This window comes from Oryx dammah, unplaced genomic scaffold (genome assembly GCF_014754425.2).
Source record: "Oryx dammah isolate SB20612 unplaced genomic scaffold, SCBI_Odam_1.1 HiC_scaffold_8, whole genome shotgun sequence".
NCBI lineage: Eukaryota > Metazoa > Chordata > Mammalia > Artiodactyla > Bovidae > Oryx > Oryx dammah.
In genome coordinates, this window is record NW_024070192.1 from 37,773,626 (window position 1) to 37,796,281 (window position 22,656).

Genomic DNA, 22,656 nt, shown 5'->3' on the forward strand with positions numbered 1-22,656 from the left:
CTCTGTTGTGTGTCCAGGTTTTCATTATTACAGGTGACTTGCAGTTTCTGCTTTTATGCTTGTTCATTGCAAATAAGATCCCACTGTGATTATAACAGTCAAGTCTTACATTGACTGCCTATAAGCTATTGACTGACTGGGCTATGACTGGATTAGACCAATGTTGTAGCCAGGAGACTTCATAAGGGATCAGTCCGTGAGGAGGAGACTGAAATGGAGACATGGTTGCATTGTATAAATTCATGGGCTGTGACTTGGGCTGTAACCTTGTCTTCCAAGAGATGCCTGTCTAGTGCCAGACCTTTCCCATTTCCTGTTGACCCTCTGCCCGGGAGCAGGACATGCCAGAGCTTGCACAGATCCAAGGACAGTGGGTCATGCCACAAGGCCACTGTCCTGGCCAGAAAAGCTCTCAGAAGGGGCCAGCTGGACACTAGCATGGGAGAAGTGCCCCTCCAGTTTCTGTGTTTTCATTTCCCCGTTACAGGCCTGTGAGTGCTCATTCAGATAACCTTGTTCTCTTATGATAACATCTGAACTTTGAATTTGATCATGGAGGGATGAAATAAGCAGATGTGAAAGTCAAAGTGAAAGTTGCTCAGTCGTGTCCGACTCTTTGTGACCCCATGGACCATACAGTCCATGGAATTCTCCAGGCCAGAATACTGGAGTGGGTAGCCTTTCCCTTCTGGGGATCTTCCCATCTCAGGGATTGATCTGCAATAAATTGGTCAGACTATTTAGGCCCAGTTAGATTTTGATTCCATTCAGTCAAGCCCAGCAGTCTAAAATGATCTGCACTAGTGTGTTATTCCATGCATTTTCTCTAATATCCATACAAGCAGGGATATTTGGTTAAGATCAGGGTTTAGGTATTTTGGGGTCTCCTAGCCCTAATTATAACCTTGTAATAGTGCCAGAATTTTACTGTTACTTTAAGAACAGCTCCAGTAAATGGAATCAAGGGACTCTTAGTCACTCCAGGAAGAGCAGTTGTTTCAACTCTCAAGAATTCAGAAGGTAGCTGGATGCACCTAAAGAGACAGTTCCCAACTCCAGTTGACTTTATTTTGATCAGTGGAAGGACATTTCAAAAACTACGTAAGTATCAATATTACTGAATACATATTCATTCTCATAGTAGGATCAGAGTGGAAAGTGAAACTGCCCTGGTCGTGACCTCGCCCCGTCTTGTGACCCTCCTTAGAGCTGAGGCAAACTGGCCTGGCACGTATCTTCCAGACCATATTCTGTGCTTTTGTAATATTCACATGTACTTATTCAATGTACTTACAAATGTATTAAAGCAACAGTTCTAATAACTGTACTACTTTTGAAGTAGTGATGAGCTTAAAATGTTTTTTTTAAGGCATACCTATAATGTGATGGGAAAATATAATTTCTTTTGGTATTAAGATATAGGTATTGCCAAAAAACAAAAAAAGATACAGGTACTACTGACACTCCTGTGGTTTGTTGTCTGCATTCGTGATTGAAGGAAACGTTAGATTTCAGATAAAGAGTAGTAAAAATAAATGTGGAACAGTTTCTCCATCCAGCTTCACAGACCTTCTCCGTATATTCTGGTCCATTTAATAAGAACATCTGTTCTACCCCAGGCTCTGTACTTTGGCAGCTCATCTCAGAGTCACCCCAGGGTCCATTAGCTGTTTCATGGAGGAGGAAACAACTTGCCTGAGGCCTTAAAACTAGTTTAAGGAAGAACCTCCAGGTCTAATGTTTTTCCACAAAAGCTCAATTACAGATGGGCAAGGTGTAGGTTGGTGGAGTGGAGGTTTACAGGCTTTGCTGGGGAAGAGGCACAGGTGGCGCTCAGCTCTTCAAGTTCCCAGGCTGCAGGTGGGATGCTGAAGGTGCTGATGCTCTGGTCTTGGGAATCAGCTTTTCCGGCAAGCTCTCTGAGTGATCTCTGATGCAAGAGCCACACCCTGTGAGACACTAGTTAGATCAGAGTTTGTTCATCTGTTTACACTTTGTCAATGGATAGCACAGACTCGGAGTCTTGATGACTAAGAAGTTGCTTCAGGAGACAAATTTAACATAATGCTCTAGCAGAATGATCTCTGTTGAAATCTTCAAGAATATACACTCAAAATAAAGGCTTAGTCACTGTACTCTTGACACTTCAAATGTGCAGGCTAATGGGTACAGGCAGGATGATCAGGAATCAACTTTCCCTCCGCCCTCTGTCCCTCTCCCACCCTCCGACTTCTCTCCTGGATCATTATAGGCAGGTGGGGCAGAAGTGGTAAAGCCTTTCCCTCCCTCATAGACAGATGAGATAGCAATCAGCTGTAACTCCCGGAAGCGTGGATCCTGTCCTTTGGGAATTCAGAGAAGGAGAAGGATCCAGGAAGCCTTGGTGAAGGAGACAGACCTCTGTAATCGGAATCTTGAAGCCACGGGGTGCTGAGGAGAGACCGGCCTGAGCAAAGGCCTGGGGGTTGGAAAGTGCAGGATGTGATGAAACTGACAGCCAACCCCCCTGAAGCTGGTGTGCTTAATGGGCTTGTCAGGCCAGAAAGGCAGGCGGGGACAGTGACTGCAATAAAGAGGAAGAGGCTTGGAAGGACTGAGCGCAGGAGCTGCGGAAGCCACACCCACTCTCAGGGTTCACAGGAGGATGTCCCACTTGCTGCGGGTTCATCACTACAGCCCTGGGAACTCAAGGCGAGAGAGGAGGGGATGGACCAGGGTGGCTGCATGCAGGTTGTGGGGAAACCCCTGCAGGGAGCAGGAGCGAGATCAGCTTTCTCTACCATGTACCATGTTCGAGCTGGCGTCACTTAGGTTTGGTTGACTTGAGTTTGAGCCTTTATCCTTTTCAGTACCAAGTGGACCAGCATTTGACAGTTTATTCTTTTTAAGTGCCACCTCAGTGGAGTTTTTCCCCAGGTCACATTCTGAGAACTGAGTAATGAGGAATAGCCCATCAATTATGACAGGTCACCAGGGTGCTGATGGACTCAGAAATGCTTCCCACAGAGATGGGCTTCCTTCTTTCTGTTGACTCTTTGAAGCAACATGAATAATATATCTGCTGTTTCTTAAACGGACCACTAATGTCTATTAATGGAACGTGTTTGTCATCGCAGGACTCTCCAGAGCACAAGAAGACTTAAAGGATAAATTGCTTTGTGAAACCCTTTCCATGCCACCATGCCTTTTCCACTCTTGTCCCTTCCAGGTCATCCAGCATCCTCCGGGCTCTGAAGCAAGGGCTCTCCTTGCCTTGGGATGACTTCCTTTTGTGTCCTGAGACAGACTGAGATCTCCTGTCTCAGCCCTTGCTTGAGCCCTCCTCTCCTCTGGGATAGGAAATGAAACCTTGTTTGTTAGGTATAAGTAACCTCCTCCAAGGACCAGATTGTTTTATGCAGTTTGTGTTTCCTCTCGTGCTTCCTTTAATTTTTTGGAGAATACATTCTGAGTTTATTTTACAATTCCCCATCACTTCACTGCAGTTACCTTAGGTCGTCCGAGACAGCCTTACGAGCCAGATGAGCCTGGGCAGTCCCTTCACGGCCAGTTCCTTTCCTTCAGGTGGACGACACTCGTTACAGTGAAGCATGACATGGATGATTTGGGGGAGGAGAGAGGAAGGGGCTTTGACTGTTCACGCTGACCGCTGACTTAACTATTCGCTAAGCTGATAAACATTCAAACAGTAATGGTGGCGAAGATCATTTGAACAGGGTGCCTGGTGAGATGGGTTTAGGTAGAGACTGGGAAACTATCAATCAAAGACTGCAGGCAGTTTTCACTCAAGTGTTGAATTCATCTTGGTTTTGGAAGCATCCCTGGACTTGGACTTCTAGTAATGCCAACGCAAAAAGCTAAAACCTCTTTTCCTGCTTGGGGTACAATGGGAATTAGATCTGAACTTGGGGTGGTGAGCCAGCCCCAGCCACATGGAGGTAGGTTGCAGATACTTGGGTTTGCAGCTCAAGGGAAGTATTTTTCACGTTTTGACCTTGACCCACAGGAAGAAATGCATTACACGTCATAATGTCATATGCACACACATACTTCAAAGAGAAGTTTCACAAAACTGTCTACCCATACTTCCTTAAACACACTCTAATGGTTTCTTTTGTGTGTGTGAATATGACCCACTAATGGGTCTGGCTTTAGCTTAAGAAGCTGTGAGGGCGCCCACAGGAAGAGTCTGGCCTCACCTCTGAGAAGAGCCCTTTCCCCTCTGGACATCCCTCACATCTCTGAAGCCTCTAGGGAGTTTTTTCAGAAACTGCAGCCTGGCTTTGGCTGGGCCATGGGGAGATCAGGAGGGGCTGCCCACACTGGAGGGCAAATGAGCAGGTTGTCGGAGAGCCATGTGAGGGAGGGCTAAGGGAGAGGCTGGCAGGAGAGGGAGGGAGCACATGGTGCATCCTCAGTCATGTCTGACTCTTCGAGACCCCATGGCTCCTCTGTCCATGGGATTCTCCAGGCAAGAATACTGGAGTGGGCTGCCATTTCCTTCTCCAGGGGACCTTCCCAGCCCAGGGATCGAACCCACATCTGCATCTCCTGCAGAGGCAGGTGGATTCTTTACCACTGCACCAGCTGATAGGCCCCGAGGGAGAGAGGGAGGCCTGGTGACAATTCCTAAGCCTTTCTGCCAGGATGATGTCAACTTCCAAAATCCCCAGTCATAACTGGAGCAGCAGCTGGAATCCTCTCTGGGTTTAAAAAAATCAGGCCTGAATTCACTCAACAAACATTGACTTATTTTATGGCAGGCACAGCAGTGGCCGTAGGGTGCAGAGATGCCTAAACGCAAGGTCCCTGTCCTCCTGGAGCTTATGGTCTTAGAGGGGCACACAAGCAATAAGTAAATGGGGGACACAAGCAATAAGTAAATGAGTGACAGGGCCTCTAAGGGAATAAGAATGGGATAGAAAGTAGGTGGGGTGGAGGCTGCTTTAGTGAGTGGTAGTAAGAACAGGCACCCCACCCTTTTTTTTTTTTTAAAGGAACTGGCATTTGAGTTGAAACTGATGAACAGATGCAAAAATGAGTGCTTCCGAAATGGCAGTTTGAGGGCAAAATACAGATTCCCAGGCTCCATCCAAGTCTTAAGGGAATGACAATATTAGGCACAGTGCCCAGGAATTTGCATTTTTCTTCCAAATGATGCCCAGGCTCACTAAAACTGGAGACCTGCTGCCCTGGGGCGTTTACTTTGAGAGAAGATCACACCTGGTGAAGTTTAGGGTCCCTTTCAGCTTCTGACTCCCAGAGCCTGTGGTTCAGGGAAGGGACTTCTCATTGGTGTGTGAGGGCCAGGCCATGGAGAGGGGCAGGGCGGCTTCCGGTCAGACTGCAGGATGGTAATACCTGAGATGCAGAAAACACAGCGTGCACAGCCCCCCACACACATGCACTCGAAACTCGCCCAGGACCCCGAGGCGCTCTCTGGCTGCCCCAGGGTCCAAACCTGATCTTTTCAGAGGTGTCCTCTCCGCTCTCACCACCTCCAATTTAATCTCGCGTGTTGTGAGGATGACAGATTTAGCAGCTTAGATTAGGTCCCCTCTCTTGCCTTGGGAACATTTCAAACAGTTGGCGCCCGCCCTCTCTCCAGGCATATTTTAAGATCCCAGGCCTCGGTGGCCTGTCTCCCGCCCCACCCCACCCCACCCCTCCCTGTCCTGGCCGCCGACTCCCGGGGAGTGCGGGCTTTAAACCGGCCGCAGCTGCTGCAGTAGGAACACGCACCTCGTTCCAGCCGAGGCGGAAGCCGAGGGTCTGACAAGTCTAGTCTCCCCCAGCTTGCTCTTTATCCTGCCCGCCCGCACTTCCTGTGCTGTAGGTTCCCGCCCCCACCGCCGCCCCGGGGGCCTCAGTTTCCCCGTCTATTCAATAGGAGGAAGCCCCGGGGTTTCTTTGGGAGGCGGAAAGAGCGGGGGTTGCTTCCACAGAAGCCGCTCTCAGCGCGTCCCTCCCGCGCGGCGGTTGCCGGGAGGCCCGCCGCCGGGCGGCGGGCCGGCGCTGTCACTGTCACTGTCAGGGGAGGAGGCGGCAAGGTCGCGGTCCGAGGTCCCCGCCTGGCCTCCGGCGGCGCTGCCGCAGCCTCGCCAGCAGCCGGCCCCCGCGCGTTGAGCCGTGCACCCGGCGGCCGCGGGGCCCAAGCTGGGAGCCGGGGGGCGGGCGGGCGAGGGCGGCTCCATGCGCCACACGTGCGGCCGCGTGGTCGCCGGCCAGGTGAGCCGGAGCCATGGGGCAGGCGGGCTGCAAGGGGCTCTACCAGTCGCTCTTCGACTACAAGACCGAGAAGTACGTCATCGCCAAGAACAAGAAGGTGGGCCTGCTCTACCGGCTGCTGCAGGTCTCCATCCTGACCTACCTGGTGGTGTGAGTTCTCTGGGGGCTTTGGGGAGAGGGCAGGGTCAGCCGGGGGCGGCAGCGGCGGCCTCCGGAGCTTGGGAATTGGTGTGTGGGCGCCTGGGGTGCCCTGTGACTGGGGTCTGGGACTCTGCTTCTGGAGGGGGCCCTTCTTGTACCCTTGGGTGTTAAGGGTGGGGTCTAAGGAAGGAGGCCTCGACTCCCCCACCGGCTCAGGAGGTGATGAGATGTGCCAGGGGTTCCTGGGTCCTTTCATTTCTCAGGCTTTCCGTGGTCAGCTCCTTCCTCAGGGCTGGGGCCCCAGCGTTAGGGCTTTGGGCAGGGGTTGAGGATGCAGGGCGCTGGGCTTCAGCTGTCCCTGCCGCCTCCCTGGGCCTGGTCTGGAATGGCCATGGCACTGGGTAGGTTATTTATAATCACTGAGCTCAGTGCCAGGCTTGGGGCTGGGGCAACTCATGAGCCTGGCGTGTCCCTTAACTCCCTGCTGGTCAGCTCGCCCCAGCCAGGGCTGGGGGTCCTGCTGGGATCCCTCGATCCTCTCTGGCACCCACCTCTCCCACCCCGCAGGAGCCGGCACCATCAACTGAGAGGGCAGCTCCTTGGGGTCAGCCCGGGGTTCCGAGCCCTCGACCCCAAGCAGGGAGGGGACAGGTGGAGAGGAGATGTGCCTCTGTTACTCCCTCAGTAATGCTGTGGAGTCCCTCCTACTTCCTGCCCCTTTGGGAGGGCAGCCCTGACCTCACCTTGCTCCCATGGGAGGGCTTCATCCCTGAGGCATCTGGTTGTCTCCACGTGGAGGCTTCTTCTTGGTGCTGCTCCTCAGCCAGGGGTCCCTTTCACATCTGGCTTCTCACAGGCTCCTCCCCAGAAATCCCACAGTGTGATTATGTGCTCATTCAGGGGATCATTTGTTTAGTGCCTGTGCTGACTCCCTGCCATTCTGGGAATGCCCTGAGGGCCGGGCCTGCCTGCCATCCCTGAACTGCTTAGGGAACCAGATGTGAAGGGAACGAGTGGATGTTGTTGCTGAATGTCTGTGCCCAGGCCGGGCCCAGTGTGTCCCCACTAAAACAGCTGTTTGGCTCAAAGGTCTCAACCCTCTCAGAGGCCCTTGGAGATGGGCCATGCCAGCTCTGCTCCCAGAGATGAGGGTGGAAGGGTCCTGGTTGGTGCCTGCTGTACAGAGAACTCTTCCTGGCACCCCTGAGGGGCAGGGCGTCCTGTGGGACCTCCAGAAGGCGGCTTCCCGCCCTCTCCCAGCCTCAGTGTTTCCAGCTTTACCGAAGGGGTTCACCTGCACAATCTTTAATTAACAGTAACATCAGTAATAAGTTGATGTGTTCATTGAACTTCTCCTCTGTGCCTGGTACTCACTGTACTAAGCAATTTACATGTCCCATCTTATTAAAAAAATATATATTTATATTTTGATTAATTTGTACTTACAGAAAAGTTTTAAGAGTACTGCAGACGTTCTTAGTGCCTTTCACCTTGATTCCCCCAAATGTTAACATTGTACTTTATTTGTGTTGTCCTTACCTGTTTCTCTGTGTGTGTGTATATATATATGCAATTTTTTCTGTTGAATAGGTTGCAGGCATGAGAATTTAGAAATTAACATTGAAATAATATTATCACCTAAGCAACAGACCTTTTGTAAATTGTCCCCTAAGTTACCTTTATAGGAAAAGAAAATCTGAAATCATGCCTTGTATTCAGTTGTCTTGTCTCCTTTACTCTGGAATCACTCCCGAGTCTGTCTTTGTATCTGTGACTCTGACATTTTTTAGAGTACAGGATCTTTTTAAAACCATTTTAAAATTGAGGTGAAATTCATATAGCATGTAATTCATCATTTTAGCCTTTTTAAGTTATACAATTCAGTGGTTTTAGGACATTCACAGTGTTGTACAGCCAGCACCATTATCTAATTCTAGAATGTTTCCATCACCCTCAAAATAGATTGTGTCTATTTACAGTCAGTTGCAGTTCTCCCCTACCCCCATCCCTTGGCAACTGCTTTTTGTCTCTATAGATTTGCCCATTCTGGACTTTTCATATGAATCAAATCATTACAACATGTGGCCTTTTTTGTCTGGCTTCTTTCACTTAGCATCATGTTTTCAAGGTTTATCCATGTTGGAGCCTGTGTCAGTGAATCATTCCAGGGGCTGAATAATATCTCTTGTATGCAGACACCACATTTGCTTATGCATTCATCTGTTGGACATTTGGATTGTTTTTACTTTCTGCCTATTATGAATAATTCTGCCAAGAACATTCACGTGTCAGTTTTTGTGTGGACATACATTTTCCATTGTCTTACATACTTGGGAATGGAATTGCTGGGTCACATGGTGACCTTTTGAGCAACTATCCATCTGCTTTCCACAGCACCTATTCAGCTGTACATTCCCAATGGCAAGCCCCAGTTTCTCTGCATCCTCACCAATGCTTGTTATTTTCTATTTTTTGGACTACAGCCATCTTATTGGGTGTGAAGTATTATCTCATTGTGGTTTCTATTTGCATTTCCCTGATGACTAAAGATGTTAAGCATCTTTTCAGGGGCATATTGGCCATTTGTGTGTCTTTCTTGAAGAAATGTCTCTTCACATCCTTGGGTGCTAAGTTGCTTCAGTCGTGTCTGACTCTTTGAGACCCTATGCACCATAGCCTGCCAGGCTCCTCTGTCCATTGGATTCTCCAGGCAAGAATACTGGAGTGGGTTGCCATTTCCTTCTCCAGATGATCTTCCAGTTCACATCCTTAGCCCATATTTAAATTGGTTTATTTGTCTTTTTTACCATTGAGTTGTTAAGACTTTGTATATTCTGGGTACTAGACCCTCATCAGATATGTGACTCACAAATATTTTCTCCCATTCTATGGGTTGTCTTTTCACTTTGTTGATAGTGTCCTTTGATGCACAAAAAAAGTTCTTAATTTTGACCAAGTCCATTATTTTTCTCTATTTTTTTCCATTTGTTGCTTGTGTTTTGGGTGTCAGAGTATAGGATTTTAAAAAAAAATTGTTTACTTACTTTTGGCTGCCTTGGGTCTTCACTGCTGCACACCGGCTACTCCCTGGTTGTGCTCGGGCCTCTTATTGCGGGGGCTTCTCCTGTTGTGGAGCTCAGGCTCTAGGCCATTGTGGTGCTTGGGCCTGATTGTCCCGTGGCATGTGGGATCCTCCTGGACCAGGGATTGAACCAGTGTCTCCTGTATTGCAAGGCAGATTCTTAACCACTGGACCACCAGAGAAGCCTCAGAGTGAGGATTTTGCGCTCTAGTTTTGTAGAGTCCCCTCAGTTTGGATCTGTCTGAGGTCTCCTCATGATTAGTTCTAGGTTGTGTCCCATGCCCCTTAATTGGAGGGAGGTGCCGTTAGCCCTGTGTTGGCCCCCAGAGTTCACTGGCTTGCCCGAGGTCATGTGACAAGTGGGGGTGAGCGGGCTGCAGGGCCCTGGTCCCTGACAGCAGCAGCCTCTCCCTTCTGGGGCTGCTTGTCTCCTCCACTGTTTGCAGGGCTGGCTTTCAGGCAGCAGTGGGAGTTGTGGCTCCTGCCCAGGAGTGGGTGGGAAGGGTAGAGCCCCAAGCCTGCGCTCTCTGCGCCCTGGGGTCTGGGGAGACTTCCTGAGGGCAACACGAGGCTGATGCCCACCTGCTCGCCCCTCCCTGCAGTTGGGTGTTCCTGGTGAAGAAGTGTTACCAAGACACGGACACGTCCCTGCAGAGCACCATCATCACCAAAGTCAAGGGCGTGACTTTCACCAACACCTCGGAGCTTGGGGAGCGGCTCTGGGATGTCGCTGACTACGTCATCCCACCCCAGGTCTGAGTCCCACCCAGCACAGGGGGACCCAGGCCGGCAGGGTCTGGCTCTGGACGGGTCATATGGGAAGTTACTTGGGGACTCAGGGGCCTCCACTCAATGTCTCCCTTGACCTGTGACGGCTGCAAGGTTTGCAGACTCTGCCCAGGTCCTTCCCCCCGCACCAAACCCCTATACTCCTCGACTGTGCCTTATGGGGCTGCTCTGTTTGCAACAAACCCTGAGCTTGTTGAGACCAAGTGGGACCCAGAGACCTTCCATGTCCGTGGGAGTTGGAAGGTCTGACACCAAGAGCCCCATCTTATGTTGGCCACTGCCCCTGGCAGCAGTTCCCTGGCCTGGTCTCAGTTCCCGGGCCAGGGCTGGGCTGTCCTCACTGCCCCTTCTCTCTCCTCCTGGAGCTCAGCTTGGACCCTGGGGGCTGAGGTCAGCATGGTTTGGGGTTGTGGGTGTGAAAGAGACCCATCTAAGGACACCTGGTCAGGGACTCTGAGCCCAGTGGGCACATGGGTGGGGTCCACTGATTTTGTGGCCCCAGCGTTTTCAGTACCCATGCAGTCCCTACCACCTGCCAGGCAGCTCTGGGAAGGAGGGACCCCAGATGGCAGGAAGGGGCTCCTCAACCCCACTCTGGTTTCTCAGGGAGAGAACGTCTTCTTCGTAATCACCAACCTGGTCGTGACCCCCAACCAGCGGCAGGAAACCTGTGCTGAGGTGTGTTTTGGTGCTGAGAGCAGGGAGTGGGGATGGGAGAGGTGCAGGCAGTGCTTGGGGCCCACCTCTCTCCTGAAGCAGGGGTTTCTACCCCTTCCCAGGGCCCCCAGGGGAATGTGTGTACCGGTGTGCATGCCTGCACGGTTCAGGGGAGAAGCAGGTTCCCAAGGTGTGTGTGGCCCCAGGCAGGGGAGGAGCCCCTGTCCTCCCCTTGGGGTGGGACCTGGATCTGAGAAGGGGTACCCCCGCCCAGGCGCTCTCTCACCTGGCAGAGTGCAAGTGTTCCCGATGCCCTGTGCTCTGAGGACAGCGACTGCCCTCCTGGGGAGCCTGTTGCGGCTGGAAATGGTGAGGCCTGGAGCGGCCAGGGCTGGGAGTCGGGGAGGGGCCGGAGCTGGGAGGTTCCTGGCACTATCCTTGTCCCCCTCCCCCTGCAGGAGTGAGGACCGGCCGCTGCCTGCGGGAGGGGAGCGCACAGAAGGGCACCTGTGAGATCTTCGCCTGGTGCCCGGTGGAGACAAGAGCCAGGCCAACGTGAGTGGCTATAACCTTGGGACCCTGAGGAGTCACCCAGTCCTGGGCAGTGGGTCCCAGCCTGAGGGTGGAGACACGTTGATTCAGAGTCCTCATTCTGGGGGAGGAGCTGGGACACCCCACAAAGGCCCAGCGACCAGGCCAACATGATTGAATTAACTGTCCTTTGCAAAGGCTTTGGGGCACCCAGGGCCAGGCAGCCTTCAGCCTCAGCATGAAGTGGGCAGGGCCCCCTGAACAGGCTGTCCTGCCTTTGTTTTCAGGAAGCCACTCCTGGGCGAAGCTAAAGACTTCACTGTTTACATAAAGAACTTCATTCGTTTCCCCAAATTCAACTTCTCCAAGTACGTGGGCCCGTGTGCATGGAGTGTGTGACGCTATGTGTAAATGAACCACTGGGCATTGAAGAGGCACCTTTTCCTCTGCTGTGGCAGCAGGACTCTTACTGGAGGATGCTGGGGTGGAGGAAGTAATCAGGACTGGGGTAGGGCTAAGTCAAGGGCTCAGTCTGGGCTGGGCGAGGGGTCCGGTGACTCCTGGTTCAGGCCGTTTCTGGCTTGGGAACAGCAAGTCTCACCTTTATTCCCCTGGCTCTTCATGGCCTCCATCCAGGACCAATGTGCTGGACACCACAGACAGAACTTTCCTGAAGTCCTGTAAGTTTAGCCCCGAGAACCCCTACTGCCCCATCTTCCGACTGGGCTCTGTGGTCAGCTGGACAGGGAGCAACTTCCAGGAGATAGCGGTGCAGGTGGGTGGTATGTGCTCAGGGAGCCCTCCCCGGGACCGAGGGCTGTGGGCTTGGGCTCTGCAATGAGGAGGCGGGGTGGAGGAGGACCCACAGGAGGAGCTGGCCCTGCAGTAACCTGCCCAGGGACCTGCTCTTTCAGCACTGGCTGTGATGCAGTCAGCCATGCTGCACTTGCTGAGGGGCACACTCGCACCTGCGTTTGGTTCTAAGTCCTCTGCTGTGAGCTGCCAGTGCCACAGTAGGGGCTCGCTCTGGTCATTCCCTTCTCCCTGGGGCATGGAGCAGGAGATGTGGGCTGTGGGTGATGCATTTTTCTCAGCCACTCCAGAAAGGTGAACCCTGGGCCTTCCACCATCCTCCTGGAAGGATGCTGCAGTGGAGCTGAGCCCTTACCCGAACTCTCCATGACGAGCTGGCCTGTGACTTCTGCCCACTTCCAGAAAGTTCTGTGCCTTGATTCATGTCTCTTTTGCATCAAGGGCGGTGTGATAGGAATTCAGATTGAATGGGACTGTGATCTTGATAAAGCGCCTTCTGAATGTTACCCTCGCTATTACTTTAACCGTCTGGACAACAGATTTTCAGGAAACTCTATCTCTTCTGGGTACAACTTCAGGTAACTGGCGCTAAGCCTGCCACCTTATGACCCTGTCCACATTTCCTGTCCTTCCCTGGGTGCCAGCGCTATGACACCCCTTCCTGGGGCTGGGTGTCAGAGTGGGAGGTGCAGGGAGGCAGCCAGGGTGCCTCTGGGAAAGAAGGACCTCTCATGGCTCTGGACTTGCCCTGGAGCAGAGGGCTGGGTCAGGTCCATCAGTGCCTGGTGGCCCCAGGTTGGTCCAGCAGTGGTGGGAAAGCCTTCACCCTTTGGGGACTGTCTGGCAAGAACTTCAAAGATCTGAACGAACCTTTAATGTTGCATAAGCAAGAGGGTCTCCAGCCTTTCCTGGGGTTGCTGAGAGCCAAGGTGCCAGGGTGGGTGGGTTTACAAATCTCCAAGGCAGCCGAGCCTGCACTGAAAACAGGAAAGGCCTAGGCAGGCTGGGCCGTGTCTCCCCCAGGTTTGCCAAGTACTACCGAGATGCAGCTGGGGTGGAGTTCCGCACGCTGTTTAAAGCCTACGGGATCCGCTTTGATGTGATGGTGAATGGCAAGGTGTGTGGGTGAGGCTCCCCTTCCAGGAGGGTGGGCCATGTGGGGGTGTCCGGGCTGGCTCTGGTGGAGCCCCTGGGAACCCCGCTGCGCCTCACCCTGTCTCCCTGCTCCAGGCCGGCAAGTTCAACATCATCCCCACGATCATCAATGTGGGCTCAGGAGTGGCACTCATGGGAGTGGTGAGTACCTCTCCCCTCCCCCTGACCCTCTGAGCACCGCAGGGGGAGGGGGCACTGCCCAGGGGAGGGAGCTGTCCCAGCGCTCCAGAAGAAATCAGAGCTGGGGAGGTCAGTGTGGGACGGGGCTGAAGAGGGCTTCCTGGGACTTCACACCTCTCTGGTGGCCCCCGCGTGTCAGTGCCTGCCTAAGATTCTCTTTCCAGAGCTAGAGGCTTCTGCCTGTGGCTCGGCAGCTGGGGGTTCTCCGGAATCCTCCACAGCCTTGACTCCACTTCCACTAAAAAGAGGCAGATCCGGCGATATACAGGGCTTCTCAGCCCTGGCCCCATTTATATTTTGGGCCAGATAACTTTTTTTGTGGGGCGATCGTGTGCGTTGTAGAGTGTTTAACAGCATCCCTAGCCTCTCCCCATGAGGTGTCAAAAGCAACTTCCCCCACAGTTGTGCTGGCCAAAAATGTCTGCAGGCATTGCCAGACTGCCCCGAGTTGTGAATCACAGGGACTAAAAAGATGAGAGGCAGGGAAAGTCGGGCTGTGGTCCTTCCTCGGGTCTGTTCTGAACTTCAGCTGGGCAGAGGGGCCACAGGAGGGGACGTAGCACTGGAGGGCAGGGAAAGGCTTATTCCTGACCTTTCATGCCCCTTTGTTTTTTTCTGGAAGTTTTTTAAAGACAAGGGAGTTATCGGTGAGTGGCTTGCATCCACCCCAGTGAGCCCCTTATTGAGATTTCTGGCAGCTTTGTCCCTGGTTCCTCTGCCCAGGAGGTCACAACAGCTCTCCTGGAGGCTTCCAGGAGGACCTGCTGCTGCTAAGTCACTTCAATCGTGTCTGACTGTGCGACCCCATAAACAGCAGCCCACCAGGCTCTGCCGTCCCTGGGATTCTCCAGGCAAGAACACTGGAGTGGGTTGCCATTTCCTTCTCCAGTGCATGAAAGTGAAAAGTGAAAGTGAAGCCGCTCAGTCGTGTCAACCCTCAGCAACCCCATGGACTTCAGCCTACCAGGGCCCTCTGTCCATGGGATTTTCCAGGGAAGGGTACTGGAGTGGGGTGCCATTGCCCTCTCCGGCAGGAGGACCTGGGACTGACTTTTTATTGAGACCAGAAACACCATGTCCTTTAACAGGACTCAACGAGGCCATGCTCCTGAGAGATGGGTCAGTGGATGAAAGTGGGCCCCAAATGACTCTTTGACTGCAGACAGTATTGTTGGGGAGCCCTGTATGTGTGCATATGTAGAGAGGGGCCATGTTCAGGCCTCTTTCTTATGATGTGCATATATCAGAACATGGGCATCTGGGGACATACTGTGGGATGAAGATAACAGGAAAAGTGGCAGAGGCTGGGTGGGGGTGGGAGGAGTGCTCTCTATGGAACAATGCATTGATAACCCTTTTGCCATCTGGAGGGGAAAAAAGAAAAGGTGTCCAGTGCCCAGGGTCAGAGAACCAGGCTCACCTGTGGGACTGTCCCTCAGGCCTCTCCCACCCGCTCCGCCTGTTCTCTGGGTGGAGTTGTCCTCTGGTGGAGGAGACCGGTATTTGCACCATCCGGTCTGGTCTGAAGAGCTCATGTTCAGGTGTCAGTGGGTCTGCTGGGTTAGCCCAGGCCCTGTCCTCTTTCCTTGGCCCCTGCTGTGGTGTCCTTGTTCAGATACCCTCCAATCCATGTGATGTCCTGCCCGGGTTCCCAGGCATGACAAGCTGGTTCTTTGCTGAGCTTTTTTCCTTCTGTCTTAAATAAAATCCAATTCAGACTCAAGACTCGGCCCAGAGGACCCTCCCAGGCTGAGGAAAGTTCCATCTTCTCCCTGCTTCTCTTCCCATCATGGGACAGGTCGCTCATCACTTACATGCTTGTCTCCTGCACCTGAGGCGGCGGGGGGGGGGGGGGCCCCCAAGGGTGTCATTCTTACCTCTCCCTGTACCCCAAGGGCAGTGCCTGGCACTGGTGAGCGCTGAGCAAACAATGGCTGAAGATGTGATTCCAAGGGGTCAAGGTAGTGCGGAAGTGCTTGGCCTGACAGATCAGATGGACCACAGGCTAACTGGCTGCACCGTGGGCTGGCTTTGTGGCCTTGGACAAAGGAGCCTCTGAGCTCAGCGCCCTTATCTATTGGTGTCAAGTGGCCTGGCGCACTGAGTCAGGGACCTCCACTCTTTTACAGGGGTCTTTCTTCTGTGACCTGGTACTCATCTACTTCATCAAAAAGAGCCACTTTTATCGCGACAAGAAATACGAGGAAGTGAGGTCAGTTATGCTTCCTCCCAGTGGCCCTAGGGGAGCCCACTAGGTCGGTGTTTCCCTCCATGGCTCAGAACCCTGACCCTGGTTTTCTGTTGATGTTTGTGGGGTAGAGGCAGGGCTGAATGCTGGGAGCTGTCTTGAAAGGGCTGGGGAAGGTGGAATGTTCTCAGTACCAGCTCTACAGAACTGGATTCTGCTTCGGAGCAGCCAGCAGGCCACCAAAGGCCACGGGAAGGAGACCTGGTTTTCAGGCCTGGCTCTGCCACTGTCTCCCCAGGCCTCCTTGGGCCTCAGTTTCTCTCTGTGTGAGACAGGAGTGTTGGTTTACATAGTGTCTTCCAGCACCTGTAATTTTAGGATTCTTGGACTTGGTGGTCCTGGGGGTCTGGGGTTGAGGGAAGCTGGAGTGGTAAAGGAAGGAAAAATAAATGGAGTCCCCCTTACCCCTCACTACAGAGGCCTGTTTCCAGGCTCTCTTGGGCAGTGGACTCAGTGGGGTTTGTGTGTGTGTATTCAGAAGAGCGGACTACAGTGTGAGTGGGAAGTCCTGAGAGCTGGGCAGACAGGACGGGGCAAGGGGCTCTGGCCTAGGCCTTGGGGGAGGCTTTCTGGAGGAATGGGATGGGAATGGGGAATTGCAGCTGGTGGGCTTGGGATAGGCACTGGGTGCTCCCTCAGTCTCACCACACCCTGGGATGGGACAGGGGGCCAGCCTGCCTCCTCTACCTGGACTGACCCCTAGCCCTGGTTCTCAGGCTGAGCCCTGAGCCCTGACCGCACCTGCCACCCTGCAGAGCTGCTGGAGGAAGAGGGGTGCCCCCTGCAGGGCAAGTGGCACGCCAGTCCCAGGGAGGGGGTCACGCCCAGGGCCTCCGGGCCAGGGTTAACAGGTCATGTCCTGCCCAGGGACCTAGAGGTCCTCGCCCAAATGGCAGAATCCTCACAGCAGAGCGTGGCCCTGGACGCAGAGGGGCTGGCGGAGCAGCCAGAGCAGCCAGAGGTGCAGGATGAAGGCAGCGCCCAGAAGGAGAACGGCTGTGTGTGTGGGCAGCTCCCCCAGCCTGCCAGGTGAGGGGCTGCCCAGCCAAGGGCCAGGAAGGAGGCCTGTGGAGATGGCCCAGCTGCCACTGCGCTCCCAGCTCTGGGTGAGCTGGCCACAAGGCAGGGTGCCGGGGACCTCACGGAGCCCATCCAAGCTGGGCTCTGGGAGGAGGGGTGCTGGTGGTTGGCGCTTTAGCTCCTCCACGACCCGTCACCCCCCAACCCCCGGTGACCACGGACCTGTCTGCTGCCATGCTGCCCCAGCGCTACAGCAGCAATGCACTAACATGCACTCGGGCTTCCTCTGCTGGGCACTGCACGGAGCCCTGGGAGCTCATTTCAGCACCCTAATGAGATGGACACTAACAGTCCCTATTTCACTAACGAGGAAAGTGAGACACAGAAAGGTCAAGTAACTTGCTTCAGTCACACGGCTAGTAAATGGCAGAGTTGGGACTTGAACCTGGGCAGTGTGCTCCTAGAATCCAGTCCTCCATCAGGTTATTTGACCTTACTGAGCCCTTCCTTCCTCTACTCCTGTCAGGGCTGCCTCCCCTAAGCTCCTCTCTGATGTGGACATTCTGGAGCTGCCCAAGCCTCAGGATGGCGGTGGTTGTGTTGACAGGTGGCCTGCAGGCCACCCTTCCCTGGAATGCTGCCTCAGGCAGCCTGGCAAGGGAGGCAGCCCTGGGCCTTGCTTTGCTTCTGCCTCACTATGTGCCCCTGGGCAGGCGCCTGGCCCTTTCTGGGCTTGATTACCCTTTGATCCAGGGGTGTTGGACACAGGGGCCCCTCTGGCTCAGTGAGCAGGGTTCCCTGACTCTCCTGTCAACTGTGTCAGAGGGGTTCACTGACCCGGGCTGGGTGCCATCTGCCTTGAGCGTTCATTCTCTGCTGACTCAGTGATGGGCAGCCTCCAGTGGGAAGTTGAGCATGGGCAGGGGGAGAGAGAGAAGTGAGCCAGGACGAGAGGGGAGGCAAGTAGGGAGAGGCGTGGGAAAAGAGAGGGAGAAGCTGGGGGACCTGCCGGGTAGGCCTGTGCCAGCAGCCCTCCCACATGCTCCCTGAGCTGAGTGCCACTTCCTGGGTGCTTGCCTGCACTCATGTGCGAGAGGGAAGACTGGTCTTGGCAAGCCTCACCTGTTGCTGCGGGTGGGGGGGCGGGGCTCAGGAGGGCCCCCACCCCGAGGTGGTTGCTGCTCATTGCTGGTGCAGCTCCAGAGGCCTCAGCCCCAGCATCAGACTGTGCTCTCTGCCAGCGCTCACCGTCTGCAGCGCTGCCTGCCAGAAGCTTCTGCGGGCCGAGTCTGCCCTGAGGGAGACCATCCCTGCCCCAGCCGTCCTGTGTGCCCCCACCTGCCCACACAGGTCCCGCCACCAGGGGAATGGAAAGGTGAATGTGGAGCAGCTGCAGAGCCTGCAGACCGTGGAGGCGTAGCCAGAGATGTTGGCTGAGAGCAGATTTGGGAGCAGAAGTGTCCACACCTCTGAAGTGGGAAGAGTCCCGTCGTCGTCCACACGGGACCAGGCTTCCAGGGAGGGCACCTCTCCTGCACTTTGGGATCTTGCTACTAGCTTCTTGTTACGTGTGTGGGGAGGGGGGGGCCTCCCAGTACACACAGTGGCTCATGCAGAAGAGGCCCTAAAGCACATCCAGTTGCTCATTCATCCATGTGGTAAGCAGCTTCAGATGCCGGCTGTGGGCTGAGCCCTGTCCAAAAGATGCTTGAATGAGACACTGACCTGGCCCTCAGAGAGGGGAGCACTCATCTAATTCCCTTCGGAGCTGATGGACGTGACAGCTGGGCCCCAGACTCTGGCCTGACTCCAGCCGCTAGCTGAGACCTGTACCATTAGCTCTGAAATCCTCAGAGCAAATGATGGCTCCTCAGAGAAAGGCCTTGGTCAACACCCAAGCGGACATTTGGTCTTGCCCCCAGGGGTGAAATTTAAAGGTGGCCAAGGAGGCAACCAGGAAAGGACTAAAGGACTGGACCTGTGAGGAGGCAGCCAGCCATGGGAGGAGGAGGAGGGCCTCGGGAAGCCCGGGGGACAGCGTCTCCCCTCGATGGGAGATGTGCTTGCCTGTGTGGTTGGGCCCTTGCTGTTCTGTTGGGCTTGTTTTTCCCTGCTCGGCTTCCCTTCCTCTCTCTAAGGCCCCATCTGTAGGGATAATGAGATGATGGATGGTGCTCAGTGTCAAGTGGAAACAGTTTTAAGTAAGCTGGTCCTTGACCCCCTCCCTCAGTCGCTGTAAAGCACTGCTACTCAACGTGTGGTCCGTGGACTCGCAGCACTGGCATCACCTAGGGGCTTGTTAGAAATGCAGTCTCAGGCCCCTCCCTCATCCCCCAGATCAGAACCTGCCTTCCAACAGGGTTCCCAGGTGATCCATGTGCATGTGGAATGCTGAGAAGCAGTGCGTGAGGGGATATGCAAGGCCTGGCTCTGAAAAGGCCCACTTTGGTGGGCGGTGTCCATTTCCGGGTCACACTGACACTCGTTAGCTCGAGAGCAAGCAGATTCCCTCCTTCCCTGCCCTGGGAAAGTGACATTAGGCTCAATTCATTGAAATTATTTTAAGTAGGTCATACTTAAATGATTCAAAATTTAAGAGTTACAGAGGAACAGGAAGTGAAAAGCTTCTCTTCCACCCCTGTTCTCTGAGGCAACCTGTGCTACCAATTCCAAGTGGCTCACCAGGCTTGCTGAGAATCCACTGGGTGACTCATGTCTTCCCTCAGGAAATGAACATCGCCACCTGCAGTCAGACCAAGTCCCTGCTGTTGGATGTGATGGAATGTGCTGGGCTGGGGAGCCCCTGCGCAAGGGGAAGGGCCTAGAGCTCCATCACTGTTGTTGGAACCACCCGGCGGCCAAGGCCTGCAGTGCTGCCTGTCTCCCCGCGAGCCCGGGTGCTGTCTGAGCACTTGCCCTGCCTCCAGGAAGCATTCTCTCTGTGAGGACCCTGGCTCTCCTCTGCCCAGAGTGGGCAGTAAGCCCCCTTCCGCTGGGGCCTTTGAGGAGAGGGTCAGAGGGGCGTGGTCCCCAGAACAGGACCCCCTGGAGAGCAAGCAGCTCCTCCCCCTGGGCTGCCAGGCGACCTGTCAGTAAGCCCAAACTGCTCTGACAACAAAGTGAGAAACGCAGGTGATCTGCTGTGGTGTCTCCTTCCTCTCTAAGGCAAACCCTTGGATTTAATAACACAACGTGTTATTTGTATGTCTGGAAGGGAGTTCAAAGGGCAGGGGTCCCAGCCGCTTACAAGTTGGTCTAGTTTCCTTTAACCTGTTTTTGGAATCGCTTGGCAGCAGCCACATAATTTGCAGACAGTTGTGCTACTTGTTTTATACCGGAATGGAAATGTCTTCCTACAGTTATTCATCCAGCCAGTAAATATTATTGAGTGCGTCTCGTGTCGTGTGTTGGACAAATGCTGATGGCAGTGGCGAGCGGCACAGAAACGGCCTCTGCTCCCAGGTGCCCAGTGTCTAGGGGTCACACACCAGTCACAAACAGGACGGGATGCTTCGAGAGTCCTCAGTGAGGCGTGCCTCGGTTTCCACAAGGAAGTGACATGTGAGCTGAAATCTGAAAGGTTAGTAGCAGGCTAACCAGGTGAAGGGGAAGCATCCAGGTCAGGGACCCACACGTAGAAAACACATGAGGAGGACTTAGCGAGAACTGGATGAACAGTGTGCCTGGAGCAGCTTCTGTGACGGTCTCATCACGTGGGCATTCACTGCTTTTAAGGGTTGCCCCTTTAAACCTCCTGCTATAGAGGACTTGTTTCTTTAAGTCCAGCAAAACCTTCCTGGTGGCTTCCCCACTAGATGTCAGGAGCCCCATGCACAGATGGCCCTGTGACGCCCATCACAGCTTCTGGATAGTCACACATAGCCAGTTCCCTGGCTTTTGCACAGTTCTCCCCACCATCCGCATAATCTTGCCTCTGAAGGGGGAAGAAGAGGCGCAGAAGTCTGAGTGCTTTTCACACTTGGGAAAGCCCCTTTCCCTCGGCACAGGAAGATGACCACGCCAGCCTCTCAGATCTGTCCATGCTGACATCTCAGTATCACAGGAAATGTCTATGGTTATGTTCAAGCCTTGGCCTAAAAGCCATCTGCCTAATGTCTTCCTGACAATCAGACTTACTCCATGCCTTTGCAGTACCATGATGCTGGCCAACAGGGAAGTTTTAAATTAAGTGCTATTGGTGTGACATGATGGGGACCAGCCACTGAAAGAGCAGAGTGCCCTTACTCCTGATGCAGGGTCATCAGGAATGATCCATGATGGATGCCCTTCTGCTCCCCGCTCAACCCCATCAGTTCCTCTCTCAATGGCTAGCTGGCCCCCTGGGGGACCAGTCATAAACGGGGAATGTGACTTCCTCCAGGTGTCTCTGAGTGCCCCAGGAAGTCCTTACCTCACCCCACGTGGAGAGGCATCTTGGATGTCTGGTCTACTTGGTTCCAACCTGCTCCTCTCCTCCCCAAGTGGTACAACTTTCCTCAGAGCATATTCTCCAGGGGAGCCAAGAATGCTCTCTACAAAAGACACCTTTCTTCCAGTTCTTCCCCCTTAGGCCCGTTCGCAGAATTAAAGCAGGGAGGATGGCAAGCATTTTCTGGGTCTTGCCCAATACATGCATTCTCTGACATTTTAATTTGGCTATAAGACAATAAAAAGGTGTTAACTTTAAATGTGCTCTTTTTTTATCTTTCGTATTTTCATGGACATCCCATGTTTTAGAGGAAAATGTAAAGACATGACCAAAAGAGGCAGACACAAGGAACAGTGAGCAACGTATTACCGTCCTTCCTGTCTTTGCAGAGAAATTCAGACTAAAGTAAGGAAACTTCTTAAATGCGCTAACATTAAAGGACCAGGAGGGCACTGATAAAACTGGTACTTAGCATTTAAAATCAGGTTTTTAGCTTCTGCTCTAGTAGATTAAACTCCCTCAAAATGATACAGACATGCTCTGCTGTATTTTATTTTTTTATAAAAGTGAGCATCTCAAACAATCTTCCTGTCCAGCAACAGAGGAAAGGTTAAGTAAATCAGATCACTGATTTACTCACCAGTAGGACTCACTCTGCTTCCCTCTTACTCAGTGTCAGGACCGACCCCTCCCCACTGAGAGTTAAGAGGTGGTCCCTGGGAGACACGGGCAAAGCTATCGCCTTAGCCACTTCTTAGCTTCATGTGAAAGCATCTGGTACAGAACCCAAATGGGATTCAGGAGGCCTGGGCCTCCGCTGTTGGTCACAGGCCACCTATTATCTGTGAAAGGGGACTTGGCTTCAAGCTTTCAGGTCCCCTTCTGATCAAAAACTGATTCTTTTTCTAAAACTTCCAATCTGATCACATCACTTCTAACTAAAACTTTCAAAGGCTCCCCCTTATATGTTAGTATAAAGGTCAAACTGTAATTGAGCAAGAGCCTATGTGGCCTTCCCAGGACAGACTGTTCTCTACCTGCTTCCTGTCTGTAGAAACTTCTGCCTCTGAGCCTTCCCTGAGTTCCAAAGAATTAATTTCATCAGAGAAGTGAGAAAATGCAGAAAGAAATGAAAACAGTCAAGACAATAACAATAGTTAGGCCAATAATAACTAAGTCCAGGACCTTTAGACTCTTCCCAGGGGCTATAGATAATATTTTGAGCCATGTTTTTTGAGCTGTTAAGCAGATACGGAAACCCTCACCAGGGGGAAGTTAACTGCATCCTGCCCATAAGCACATAGACCCCAGATGGGTTATAACCATTTGGTTGATGGTGTTGACTCCCGGTCACTTCAAGAACAACCAATCAGAAGAATGTCC

The 22,656-nt window shown here is 53.2% G+C and overlaps 1 protein-coding gene across 2 annotated transcripts; it reads left to right on the top strand.

Annotated features, from left to right (window-relative positions):
- The first annotated feature begins 6,203 nt into the window (after positions 1 to 6,203).
- On the top strand, positions 6,204 to 21,532 carry P2RX5 (purinergic receptor P2X 5). 2 transcript variants are annotated; one of them, XM_040243729.1, is made up of 13 exons: positions 6,204 to 6,378; positions 10,054 to 10,204; positions 10,847 to 10,918; positions 11,191 to 11,266; positions 11,356 to 11,452; positions 11,716 to 11,796; positions 12,065 to 12,203; positions 12,683 to 12,819; positions 13,265 to 13,358; positions 13,472 to 13,537; positions 15,706 to 15,788; positions 16,692 to 16,853; positions 18,195 to 21,532. In XM_040243729.1, exons 1-13 carry the CDS (start codon positions 6,242 to 6,244, stop codon positions 18,262 to 18,264), a joined length of 1,365 nt encoding a protein of 454 aa, XP_040099663.1. In that variant the 5' UTR covers positions 6,204 to 6,241; the 3' UTR covers positions 18,265 to 21,532. The 2 variants fall into 2 exon arrangements, with proteins under 2 accessions (XP_040099663.1, XP_040099664.1); XM_040243730.1 differs by lacking the exon at positions 16,692 to 16,853.
- The last annotated feature ends 1,124 nt before the right edge of the window (positions 21,533 to 22,656 follow it).